The 13,422-nt window shown below is 44.0% G+C and overlaps 1 protein-coding gene across 1 annotated transcript; it reads left to right on the top strand.

Annotated features, from left to right (window-relative positions):
- The first annotated feature begins 2,223 nt into the window (after window positions 1-2,223).
- Window positions 2,224-10,918, top strand: GABARAPL1 (GABA type A receptor associated protein like 1). Its single transcript, XM_061205465.1, has 4 exons — window positions 2,224-2,593; window positions 7,159-7,237; window positions 8,439-8,557; window positions 9,529-10,918. The coding sequence occupies exons 1-4, from the start codon at window positions 2,504-2,506 to the stop codon at window positions 9,592-9,594; spliced, it is 354 nt and encodes a 117-aa protein (XP_061061448.1). The 5' UTR covers window positions 2,224-2,503; the 3' UTR covers window positions 9,595-10,918.
- The last annotated feature ends 2,504 nt before the right edge of the window (window positions 10,919-13,422 follow it).

Genomic DNA, 13,422 nt, shown 5'->3' with positions numbered 1-13,422 from the left:
AATACCTTCCTCAGCTAAGGACAAAAGAGGATGGATGTTTGAAGGTGGGGAGAGTCAGTTATGGGAAGTTACCAGGAAAAACACAGTAAACAAGGGTAAGGTTATTTTGCAGATTTAAGTCCTTGACTTCTCTGTTGATAAGAGTTTCTAGAGATTTGGCCACAGTCCTCTGCCAGGTGCAACAAGGGAGACATCCTTATAAAGGAGATTTTCCTTACAAACACAAATGTCACTTACAAAAGGGTAACTCCTTGGTTTTCAGAGTTTTCCCCATGTGTGCTGTTTCTTAGAAAACAACCAGCTTAAAATAATTAATATACCAGAGATATTTTTAGGGTGGCAAATTCTGCTCCCCCTGCACTAAGGGGTTGATTGCTGTATTTTATTGTAAGCGTATGTTTAGTTTTCTACGAAACGACCAACCATCTTCCAAAGTGGCCGTACCATTTTTCATTCTCATCAGCAATGAATGAAAGTTCCTGAAATGTGAAATTTTCAATATCGCCTTTGGTTAAAAGGGGGATTTGGAAATATTTTTATCTGAATGAATGTTTTAATTTATAAAATTACCTCCCATATAATATTTTAAGTGTTCTGCTACAAATAAAGGTAGAGAGCAAGCTGTGGGAGTTGAAGGATTGGGTAGTCTAAGATAAAGTATTAGCATTTAGAGAAGCCTTAAGGCAGAAAGAGTAACTGAAATTTCATCTCCAAATTATTTTTCATGTATACATTGCCACTGTGGTTAGGTATTTTTAAAATAAAAGTTAAAATCAGCTTTAAACTAGCTATGATTGTTTCCAGTAGATCTGATGGGAAAACAACACTCTTAAAAAATATTAATCTCCGTCGTAATTACTTTTCTCAATTGGTTTTAAAGTACTCCTTTGAGAGATTTAGCTATATTTGGGTCAAAGCTCAAATGAGCTAAAATGTTCAGTTTGAGAATAAGGACTGAACATTATAAACATATAATGTGATAAAACAATTCCTGGATTTTCATACATGAGAAGGATTGAAAAATGCCAGAGAGAAAAATAATGAGCATCAAAGGCTATGCAATTCATTTTCCTTGTTTCAATAATGAAACTTAGTTTCTTTTCTTTTGTGGGTTTGTTTTTTAAATCAGAGATAAGGAGACCTTGCTGAAAGTAGACAGGTGACTGGGGCCGCTGTTGTCTGATACATTTTCCAGAACTTCCGGGCCTTGTTTAGGGCAAAGCAGCCCCTCATTCTTCATCTTTTCTTCACTCTTTTTTATCTTACAATTCCTGCTGCTCCTCCCCTACAGGTCCCTGGAATCACTGTCGTTAGCAGTGGTTGGAAAGGCCTTTGTCCTAGGATTCTTAGCAGGGAAAGGGGAGGGCCAGAGGGAGGCGACACTGGCACCAGGTCCACCCTCCAGTCTGCCACCAGCCCTTCAGGTGGCACTTTGTATTCAGGTTAGGAGAGGAGTACTCTTCTCCGGTGAATTTTTGCCTTAGGAAAAACAAAAACTGTTTGAGGACCACTGAGTTAATCACCTGAATCGCTTGATATTTTCTTTTCCGAAGACAGATCCGACTTCTGGGTTAAGAAGAGAAAGTAAATCATTTCTATATCTGAACGTGTGTGAAGCCCTTCGTGGTCGGGACTGACATCACTTCTCTGGACCTTGATTACACCTCTTGCCCTTCACCTTATACGTCTCTTCAAATCCCTTAGTCATGCTCTCTGCTGCTGCTCTAGGAGCAGCCTGCGGCCAAGACCTAAACAACATGACGCCAACGTGGTGAAGGAGGGGTCACGGTCGGAGGCAGCCAGCCTAGCACCGGAGGCGCCGGGCGAGTGCAATCCAACGAGCGAAGGGCAAAAGGCAAGCACGGGGCACCTCTGCATGGGCCAAAGGAATGCCAGGACCCCCATCCCATCTCTTCCCAGACTCCAGATCCCAACAGGCTGAAAAAAGCTGGATTTTCGCCATCTGTATTTGTTTTGGGGCCCAACCAAGAAACTGCGAAGGAGAGGGAAGAAGACATTTTTAGAACATTTTTTTGTTTGAAAAACACCTTTAATGTCACAGTCACCATAAAATAGGAGGTGAAAATTGCTCGTGTTCCCAGTGAACTCTATTCAGGGAAAGTTTAGATGGAAGGAGAAAACACCGAAATATACAGAGTTCCTGTCCACCCCCATCCCGCGGACCACGGGTCGCGGGGGGCGGGCCGGGGGCGGGGCTTCGTGACGTCACAGGACCAACGCGCCGCCGTGTTGTTTTTGTGCTCCCGGGTCTTGGGAAAAGCCTCCGGGAGTTCTTCACCTGGCCCTCCGGTGCCTCTGGACCGGGGGCCGCGAGACCCCTTCTGAAAGCTCTGCGGAGCCGCACTGCGACGGGGGCTGGCCTTTCTGAAGCGGGTCTGAGACACATTGCGATTTGTTCCGAGGGAATCAAGACGGGAGAGACGCCTTCGTCCGCGAGGGAGGCAGGCCCCGTCCGGGGATCTTAGAAACCCTGCGGTCCATCATGAAGTTCCAGTATAAGGAGGACCATCCCTTTGAGTATCGGAAAAAGGAAGGAGAAAAGATCCGGAAGAAATATCCGGACCGGGTCCCTGTGAGTGTGGAGGGGGAGGGGGGGAATGAGGGGGGGCGGCGGAGTCGTGATGGCTGCCAGAGGCACAGAAGGGTGGTCCCTAAAAGTACTTAACCTGGATGCCCTTCACTACGGGGAGAGCCAATGGAAGCAACGTTCGCACTGCGGACCCTTTAGAACCCGTATCCCCAGGGCCCCGTCTTTGGAGCTGACCGCAGTTTTAGAGCGGAGCCTACGTTTGAGTGACTCAGCAGTATTCAGAGGATGTGTGAGCTGGGATGTACTCAAAATGTGGGCCTTTTTGTGCGAGAATGATTAGGTTGGGACTCCCCATTTGCTGCCTTTAAGACTGCATGGAAATTGTTCTGGGAATAACAGATGCGGTGGATTTGCTCCCATCAGTTTTCTCCTTAGGTGGGTCTCCGTTCATCAAGTTGACTTTGGCCCTTAGAGCCTTGGGTTTGGGAGGGAAATGTTCGGAAGCCAGTGGATCCTTTATTTTTGTCTCCGAGGGTTAGGAAGCGGGGGTGGGGGGATGGGGGCGCCCCAAGACAGGCCTGGCCCAGAAAACAAGGTCACGTTCTCCGCGCAGCAGCCGGGTTGCCTCATCATTGTTGGCTCCGGGGCGTGTGGGGCTGCAGCCAGCCTTCCTCCGGTATTTATTCTGAACACATTGTACCTGGACACAATAAGGAAGGACTGAGACCTTTTTTCTCTCGGGTTTTTGGACTCTGGCGTATGTAATGTAAAACTAGTGCAGGCAGTGAGGAGGTACAGGGAAGAAATAGTAAGGCATCTTTCCGCATCCGGGCGCTTTCCCCCTCCCCCCTCCCCCGCCTCCTGCCTGGTTTTTGTCTGCTGTGGGCTACGCAGCCGGATGGGAAGGCAGAAGGCTTTAAAGTGTGGTGGAGGGAACAGTCGCTGAGCTTTGGCGATGGGGGACTAGAGACCCTAAGACCGTGCTCTTTATCTTCGGGCAGGGACATTCGGATAAATATTACAGATAATTTGCAGGTAAAGGAATTGCCATTATCTGATGGTGAGAGATACTCTTGAATTCCTTTCCAAACCTCATCTAACTCTGATGTTCTTACAGCTGCCAGAAGCGACCTGGGCTGTATAATCCCCCTGTAGTCCTTTTCCTATAAGGGTAGAGGAGATATTAGGGCTGTTGCATTCCCCAGGAATTACGCACAAAAGGGTTTTCAGCTAAAAAGGAGAGCTAGCCCTATTACCCACTGACGGATTCGTGACAAATTGCTTTCTTGGTCTGTGGACCTTGCATGACTGCTTTAAAAGTTTCCCCCAAATCTTGATGATACCCATCCTACTCTCTTATAATAATATTTGAAAGTGACAACTAACTTTGATTGATAACTTACCACGTACCTGGGAGTATTCTCAGTGCCCCGTCTATATTCATTCACTTAGTCCTCACACCGTTATAATCCCATTCTACAGATGCAGGATCTGAAGCACAGAGAACTGAAGTAACTTCCTGAAGGGTTTCACATGGCTGCTGTGTGGCAGAGCTGGGATTCTGACCCTGGCTGTTGAGCCCTGCATATCGTATTGTTTCTCAATCTCTAATGCAATTCTGTTCAACAGAATTATTTAAGTGTGCGGTGTGTGCCTCGCACTGTTAGGTATTGGAAATAGAGAAGTCCACTGTTGCTGCCTTCAAGAGTTCACAGAAGGTAGTAGGATGCCAGAACGGCATCCCAGTCAGCAAAATGATTACCGTGTCTTCAGAACGCTAAGTATGAAGCTCTGTTCCAGTAGCTCCGTATAAGTCACAAACTCAGAATTGTACCTGTTCCTAAATCTAGTTAAAATTCTCATGCATTTCCTCAAAACAGTCTTTTCCATTTCAATCATTTACATGCATTCACCCGGAATAGTTCAGCTAATCTCCCCTATTTTTGTTCTGCTCATTGTTTGGTGTTAAATGTTTTACTTCTGTGATAGTTTGTAAGCCATTCTGACTCTCACTTAGATCTCATGATTCCTCCAGTTAGGTTTTAACCAGTGGTCAGCCTCCTAGCTGCTCCTTAGGTGCTCAGCCCGTGGCCTTCTTTCTAGCTGTGATGCAAAAGGATCTCTACCCTCTGAATCCTGAGATTTGGTGCAAGTTCTGGGCAGAACCCTGAATCTTGCTGTGCTCAGGTGTTGTGTTTACGGAAAAGAGGGTTAGACTAAATGATTGCTAAAGCCCTTTCCCCCTAGACCATTGGTGTAATTAAAGCAGTCACGTACCCTGACTGCTTACGTGACTTGAGTGTAGCCTAAGCACATCTGTAGCTGCCACCCAAAAGAATAGGCGTGCTTGGGCCTTGAGACAGAGTTTCATGGGATTTTGAAGTTACCTTTCTAGCTACAGTGTATTGAAAACCTGCAACATAGCAGGAAACTGTTAGGAAGAGATTGCCTATTTTTTGAAATTCATGAGCAGCCCTATGGAGTATTAGCCACATTTCACAGAGGAGGAAAACTGAGACCCAAACAGGCAAAGCATCCAGGCCCAGGGCCCACTGTAAGTGAAGGGTACCTGGGAACTTGAATATTTTCTGGTAAACGAAGGCCTTAATGATTCCTCCTCCCCTCCTGTTCCTCCACATCCCACCCTCTCCTCCCGATGTCACAATTGCACTTGGCTTTGTCGCTGTCTTTTTCTGCTCCCTTCACATGGTTTCCGTGTCGTATTAATCCAGGCTGGAGCTGCCACGTCGTCTCAGAGTTCCTGCGTGACACAAGGCAGCCTCCTTCCCTTTGATTTTATGCGCCTGCGGCCTCCTGACCATCCTCATTGTTGGGCCATCACTGGTCTCTTCCTGTGCTCTTCCTACTTTTTAATTTCTGACTCACATATCACTGCTGCAGTTTTGATTTTTATTTAGTTATTTTTCCTTCCGGTTTTATGGAGATATAATTGACATATGGCACTGTGTAAGTTTAAAGTGTACAGCATAATGATTTGACTTACATACCTCATGGAATGATGATCACAGTAAGTTGAGTGAATATCCATGATCTCATACACAGATACAAAATTAAAGAAGTAGAAAAAAAAATTTTTTTTTGTGATGAGAACTCTTAGGATTTACTCTCAAAGTGTAATTGACCTACAACACTGTGTTAATTCCTGTTACACAATATAGTGATTTTTTCTATCCATTTCAAAATGATCACCGTGATAAGTCTAGTTAGTTATGGTATGTCACCATATTACTTAGTTATTATTATATTCCTCACACTATACATTTTGTACCTGTGACTCATTTATTTTGCAACTGGATTTATTTTTATTGTTAAGTGTGATCATGTCCTTCTGGTCTTCCAGGTGCAGGATTCTTTTTCTGTGCAAAAATAAGTAGGTTTTTCACTTGTTATTCTCTCCCCTTAAATTTAAAAGCGTCAGATTTCTCCAAATCAATCCTTATGTTTAGATCTTTATAATTTACAAAGCCTTTTCACATAAAATTTTATGGATTATTCAAGTTCATTGTATCAGTTCCATGCCTCTGTAAAAGATGTGTTTGAAAGTTATCATCTTCCTTTTACTTGTTGGAGTGCTGAAGCTCAGAGAGGTTAAGTGACCTGTTGAAGGTCACACAGCTACTAAGGATACTTGTCCAGTGTGTATTTCTATTTCTTTAAATTTTCTGTACTTCCCATATCTTCTACCTAGAGTGATTGTTTTCTAAACTAAAAATCTAAAGCTGATGGTTTTACAATAGATTTTAAATATTTCTAAATTAAATTAAATTATATATTATATCACATATAATATATAAATAGTAAATATATTTATATAATGTTTACATTTAAGTATATTTAAATTAATATTAAAAATTTATTTATAAGATATTTTCTATTTTATAAATATTCATGTATAGTCTTTAAATTTTACATATCTTTTTTTCTTTTCGTTACAGACATATATGATCTTTCTAAAACTTGAAATACTATAGAAATATTTAATGTAGACATTGAAAATCTCTTAAAATCCTAACAGATAATCAGTATTGATTAATGGGTTAGTTATTGTACTGACATCATATTAAAGAATATAAGAACTGTTTTAATACTTACTTTTTTTCAGTTAATAGTGTCTTGAATATATTTTTTGCAGTCATTCTCAAAAATTTTGACGAAGTATAAAATTTGAACCACATTATCTGTACCTTTAATAAATAGCATTTGTAAGAAAGAATAAAACTAATAGGTACTCAGGACCATCTGAGAAAATTCAGACAATCTTCTTGGTGCTTTAACTAAACACCAGAAAGTATATATCCTATAGTATACCTTACAGGTAATTCGTAATTAAAATCAAGGTTTTAAAATCTTCACTTTTCATAACATGCCCTCCTCATCCTCTTGTTATTACAGTAATAAAACTAAAACCTTATTACGAAAGTCCATTTCCCCATACATTTTGTAAGGGGTAAGGGGGAATAAGCAATGGAAAAGCTTTATTGACCCTAGACAAACTCACTTCAGATAGGGCAACTGTAGGATGTAGAGGGGAAAATACTAGGTTGGATTCTGCAGTTTTTATCCCCACTCTCTACTTCTCCTCCCAGGTGATCGTGGAGAAGGCTCCCAAGGCCAGGGTGCCTGATCTGGACAAGAGGAAGTACCTAGTGCCCTCTGACCTCACTGGTAATGCTCTTTCCCTCCCCCTGACAACGTCCTCCCATGGGAAAGCATTCCCAGTCCTTGCTGTGTGCATGTGATTGTGGGATTGAGAGGAGGCAGAATTGAAGAGAGTGAGTGGGATTCTCCTGAGAGGTGATTCAAAAACGGTGATGTCATAGTTGTTTCCCGTCACCAAGTTCCTTAAGCATTTCCCATGATAGTGCTTTGTTTGATTTAGATGCAGCAAAGTACGAAAGCTTGAAAGAAAAGAGCCGACGTCCGTTATTTAAACCGCTTAAAATTCAGCTTTGTTATTGTGATACCAATTTACTCCAAAAGGAAAACCAGACTAGTTTATTGGGAGGATCACATTTTAGAGATTCTCAGCTGAATACCTTGTCTCAAGCTACAGTTTTTTGTTAATACATCTTGTAGATACTGTTTGGATAGGATATATTCATTCTTCACGTTGATTCTTAAGAACCACTGCATCCAGGAGACACTTGGAAAGATTTTGTAGATGTGTTTGCTCCAGAGTTATTAGACTTGCATATCAGCCTTCTAGAAATGTTTCAGTGTGCTCAGTGAAGGGTAACGCATTGAACCCCACTTATTGCCCCAACATTGGGATGACTAATTGTGCTGAGATTACCGCAGCCTATTAGACCGCTTCCCATCACAAGTTTGTCTTAGCTGGGAGTGGGAAGTGTGTTTCTTTCTTTCTTTTTGTTTTTTTCTTCTTCTTTTTGGCTGCACCACGTGGCTTGCAGGATCTTATTTCCCCGACCAGGGATCAAACCCGGGCCCTGGCAGTGAAAGCGCCAGAGTCCTAACCACTGGACTGCCAGGGAATTCCCTGGAAGTGTGTTTCAAATCAGATTTAGACAATGATGGGAATGTTTCAGTCTGGAGACACATTGTATTCCCTCAAAGGTGTCCTCAGGCTTTGAGTGGATATGCTAACATTAGGTCTGAAATTGAGTAAAGTGGGGAAGGATTGAGGAATTAAACTCCTCGATGGCATGTCAAGAAATAGGCAGACTTCTTTGAGTATCACTTTTTATTTCTAAAGCTGTAGGACGGTATTGGGCTCTTCTCAGGTGATACGTAAGTCTGGTACTTTTGGAAACAGGTGCAGTAGGACTTTTTTCTGGATCTTACCGTTCTGCTAACCTCTCATTTTCTTCTGCCTTTCCTTCCTTTTCTAAAACCTACCTTCATCCAGTTGGCCAGTTCTACTTCTTAATCCGGAAGAGGATCCACCTGAGACCCGAAGACGCCTTATTCTTCTTTGTCAACAACACCATCCCTCCCACTAGCGCGACCATGGGCCAGCTGTATGAGGTAATGGTCCTGGTGACAATACTGTGCAGTCTGGCCTTCTCTAGCTTTTGTCCCAGGTGTATTATCAACATCCCAGGTGTGTTATCAGCATACCTGGGAAGTGGGGCAGGAGGTGTTGTTTATCAGGTTCCTTTCACATGGCCGTGTCAGGCTCTGGGAGGTCAGACGCCACTTGTCCTTTAGGGAGTGAGCAGCCCACTAGATTCAGTCCCTTTGAATGCTCTTTTTAGTCTTGCCTTGCTATAGTGTTTTAACGTTGGATCGTCTTTATTGAAACAGCAGGAAGTGGTTTCTGACTGCAAAAATTCCAGATAAAATGAAATTTAAAATTAAGGCAGTCTTTAAATGGATTCATTTGTCTTCACAGATAAACTCAGTTGGAGGGAATAACTTGAGTGTTTTTATTTGGTTTAATTGGTAAACTGTCAGAATCTGATGAGAAAACTATAATAAAGGACTTTATCATGCTGTATCACCTAAGATTGTTACTGCATTCTTATTCCTTAAAGGGTTTCACACAATACTGCCTTCTTTTTGTGTCCCATTAGTGACTTGCACAAACTTTTCTAATAACCTCTCATTTTAATTCCACAGCATACATTCCCTATTAGTTTTTACTCCAGTATATATAGTTACATTGTATCTATGTATATAGTTACATTGTGTCTGTGTATATAGTTACATTGTATCTATGTATATAGTTACATTGTGTCTATGTTCCCCTTGCCAGAATGAGCTTTTTAGGGGTCATGTTTGTATCCCTGATGGGTATGGTGTTCTCCACGAAGGTTTTTGTGAACTCAGAGTTCAAAGTTGAATCCCAGCCACTTCTGCGTCTTCTTCGATCCTCTTTTCAGTGGGGACTAATGATACCTCCTCTGCCTACCTTACAGAGTTGTGTGAGGCTCTGAATCCTAGGGCTAATGAATGTGATTATGTTTTCTAAACCGTCGTCTTACCTCTTCCCCTAGGACAACCACGAGGAAGACTATTTTCTGTACGTGGCCTACAGTGACGAGAGTGTCTACGGGAAGTGAGTGGCGGACGCCGGCCGATGGGAACACCCGGACTCGGGGCAGGGGGAGGGGCGTGTGTGGGGCTTGGGGAGAGAGAGGGGGGAGGGCTCCCCCCGTGGAGGAGACAGAAGGTGAAGACATCTGGAAACACTACACTGCACACACCATCACCATATTTTCACATGCTCAGTTGATATTTTTTGCTGCTTTCTCGGCCCGGGGAGAAAGCATGTCAGGACAGAGCTGTTGGATTGGCTCCGTAGAAAAATGAAGATGCTCTAGTCTCACCACACTGCTGCGAATTAACTTTTGTGGGATTTCCATAGAAGAATCGGGGGGTGGGCAAGTTGGGGCCAGAGATCGTGGACCACCAGTAACTTCCTGCTCTCCTTCTCTTCGGGCAGAGATTCTGTTGTTGACATTTGCACAAGACATGTAGGGAAAGGGGATGGGAATGTTTTAGGACCACTGGTAGTGGACCATTCCTGGGGACCAAAAGAGACCCATTGTAATTGAAGCATTGTGACCCCTGACCTCTCCTATCTCCACGTCTCCTCCCGCATCCCAATTGTCATCTCACAAGCATCACAGTACCCACCCCAGTGGTGGCAGTAGACCTCAGACCCAGACACTTAGATGGAGCTCTCCTTCTGCTGGAAAATAGGGGCCAGGCGTGAGGGATGTCAGGATTGCGAAGATAGTCTTGATAGCATTAAACTGGAACTGACAAAGTATTGAGCATCTCTGTCTAACCTGCTTTGCTCTTTGGTGCCCCTTTTCCCCACACCTACCTTGGACTTGAATGAGCCTCAGCCATTGCCAGTGATAGGCTAAAACCACTCATCTGGCATTTCCCAAACTTCACTCCATGAATGGGGACAAAGATGAGTTACATATGGAAGGGGCAGGTATGAGGTAAGATGGATTGTCCACACCTCCAGCTCATCCAGAATTCTTGCTCCCGGGCTGCTGTCCTTCACTCTCACATGCACGGAAATGCCCAGTGAGGGCCAGCTGCTTCCCTCCTTGGGTTTTCACTTACCACAGCTGCTAGATAGAAACATTTGAGAGGGTGACTTTTAGTAGGTCCTGGGGATTCTATCTGATTCTGATTGTTTTCACTTTAGGGGTTGTGATGTGGGTGGGAGTGGGAAGCAGGAATCGCACTCAGATGGGACATTTCAATTCATCTCAGACATGACACTTCAGTTCATCTCCGCTAATGAAAAGGGCCCTTCCCGTGGTGGAAATCCGTGTGTCAGTTCTGTCAGCTGCAGGCTCTTGTGTCACGAAGTTTCTGCTGTCAGGCCGAGGAAATAAAAGAATTGCATACCTTAAAAACCTACCGTGAGTTCAGAAATGTTGCTTTTATTTAGTAGGTCTTAGAATCGACGGCGTGTGGACTCCAAGTAGAAAACTTTGAGTTGGGGTGGCTGTCGGCTGGGTGCCCATGTGTGGTCAGACGTGTACCCTGCCTGTCACTGCCCAGGAGTCACCGTCCAAAGGTGAACGGAGGCGGGGCAGCGTGCCCAGGGTGTCGGTGGAACGTGGGTGATTTTCTCCTCCGCAGATGAATGCCTTGTCACCGCTTTACGTGTTCCTCAGAGCTGAAGGTGGAAGGCTGCCTGCGTTAGAAGATTGGGGGTGGGGGAGGGAGGGGTGCTTGTTAAAATGCAGATGTCTAGGCCTCGCCCAGATTTGGCTGACTCAGAATCTCAGCGTGGGCAGCTGTATTTTTAACCGGCTTCTCGTGACTCCGCTGCACGCTGAGGTTGGAGAGGCGTTGGTCTGGTACCTGGTTCTGCTGTAAGTCCTAACCCAACCTGTTCTTTCCACATCTTGGTCAATATGAGGCCACCATCTCCCAAAGCAACAAATGGCGCCTCCTTAAGGCTCCTGGGGTCAGAACGAGCTTGATGCCTTCCGAGCTTAGGAGGGTCTTCATTCAGGAACCGATATGTAGGTAGGCGGTGGGGTGCCCGTTGAGAGACAATGAAAAACAGATTAGTAGAAATTCCTTTCTGAAAGAACTTTAATACCCATTTCTAATCTTCTTTAATCTCTTGCAGGGCTATATCCCCACGTGGTGTCTACCTCTGTAGAGTTTTATGGAAATATAAGAGTCAGCAGAAAAGAAGTAGGTGGTCATGAGGGATCCATGGCAGGATTCCACCCACGACCAAACCCAAATCATGCCCAGTGTACTGATTGAGAGTTAAGTTAGGACTGAGAGGAAAGGTAGAAGAAGCCCAAGCCCAGCAAAGGCCACATGCAGGAAATACAGAAAGTTCTAAGGAATTTTCACGTTGACATCAAGGCATTGGAAATGGATACCTGTCACTACTGGCAAGTATTGGGGTGTTGCTGATAAAGCCAAATGGAAGCTAATACTGGAATTGAGATAATGAACTTGAAACTGAAGACTTGCCCGCACTACCTGGGAATGAGATTGGGTAAATGTTTAAAAGAAAAACACATGGCAGGTCCCAGTCCTCCGTACACATTGGAAGCAGTGGTGCGGGAGACTGTAGGCCACTGCTAAACCAAAGACGTGCCCTGAATTTAGAGGCTGTGCCTCCCCCAGGAGGCCTCTGCTTATTTTGGTCCTACTTATCTCTAGATTTTCCTGGTAGAAGAAGTTTATCCTTGGATGGGACATTACATACCATATTAGACCAGCCCTCTGACCTAGGTGCATAAAATTTAAACAACTAAGTTCAGAGACAAAGGCAGGCTGGATATTTCATTGTTCTCAGTTGGATATGATGCTCTTTCCTGCACATCAGTATCTCAGCAGCATTTCCCTGTTTCCTGCTGTTCAAGCTTTAAAGCTTCTTAGCACCCTCAGTCCATTGTGAGTCATCTTGGACTAAAAGCAGGTTAGGAAATGTCCTTTCATTAACTGGGTCCCATGTAAGATTGACTGACACCCTGATGCATATTCCTGGGGACCAGTCTTGAATGATGTGTCACTTAAGTCCATTCTTCCCTTGGAGGCCAGTATGACATCCACGGCAGAGTTGAGTGAGTCCTTAACTTTTACTATATATTTGGGTAGAAGGATCTCAGATACATCTAGGTTTGCCAAAGACAGTCTAGATTTATGCTTATTGTCCTGATTGGTTTATTAATGGTTCCTTATTGCACTGTCACAAGTCCCCCAATGGACAAAGTGTTATATGGTCACGCTGTTTATACTTAGTATAAAAAGGGAAGCTTAGTTCCGCCGCCCATCCCAATGCAGCCTGCCCCAGCACAGTGTGGGTAGAGACCAGAAAAAGAAGGCCACTCCTGCATGGCAGATTGTTCTCCTTCATTCTATTTTTTCCCCCAGTGCAGAGTTGTTTTCTTCCTTTAAAGTATTGTGTACTTAAAAAAGTTCACAGACCATATTGTGAAATCAGAAGTTAAGATTGCAAAAGAACAAAACAAATGGTTAAATGGTGAATAGTGGTGATTAGGCAGACAGGTGCACTGCCTTGCACAACTCCAGGGGGTGCCCTGCCGTGGTGGTGTGAACAGCACTCTCCAGAGCTGGCTGGTGCCCAGGCTCTGCCTTGGTGCATTCACCCTTTGGACACAATATTGTCAGTTATTGCAAGTTGCTGTGACTCTGTTGCGTGTATTAAGCACGCAATTCTATCGATACATCGCATCTGTCGGTAACCACCCAGTATGATAGGTGTGGTATGATTTTGAGATGCTGTATGTGGGCTGGGACGGCACATGTACACTTGCCCGTGGATACAGCCCCAAGTCAACTGCGATAACAAGTCATTTCTGAAAAATAAACTAGTTGATAAACTGATTGCATCCACTTTTTTTTTACTCGATACAAAACTTGGAATC

Source organism: Eubalaena glacialis, chromosome 11 (assembly GCF_028564815.1).
Source record: "Eubalaena glacialis isolate mEubGla1 chromosome 11, mEubGla1.1.hap2.+ XY, whole genome shotgun sequence".
Lineage (NCBI taxonomy): Eukaryota > Metazoa > Chordata > Mammalia > Artiodactyla > Balaenidae > Eubalaena > Eubalaena glacialis.
This window is presented reverse-complemented; position numbering and strand designations above follow the sequence as displayed.

What these genes read in the sequence shown, in the direction of transcription:
- GABARAPL1 (XM_061205465.1), top strand. Translation starts at nt 2,504, where the DNA reads ATGAAGTTCCAGTATAAGGAGGACCATCCCTTTGAGTATCGGAAAAAG. An exon ending in AGTGCCCTCTGACCTCACTG is followed by an intron (nt 7,238 to 8,438) that starts GTAATGCTCTTT and finishes ACCTTCATCCAG; the next exon opens with TTGGCCAGTTCTACTTCTTA. An exon ending in CCATGGGCCAGCTGTATGAG is followed by an intron (nt 8,558 to 9,528) that starts GTAATGGTCCTG and finishes CTCTTCCCCTAG; the next exon opens with GACAACCACGAGGAAGACTA.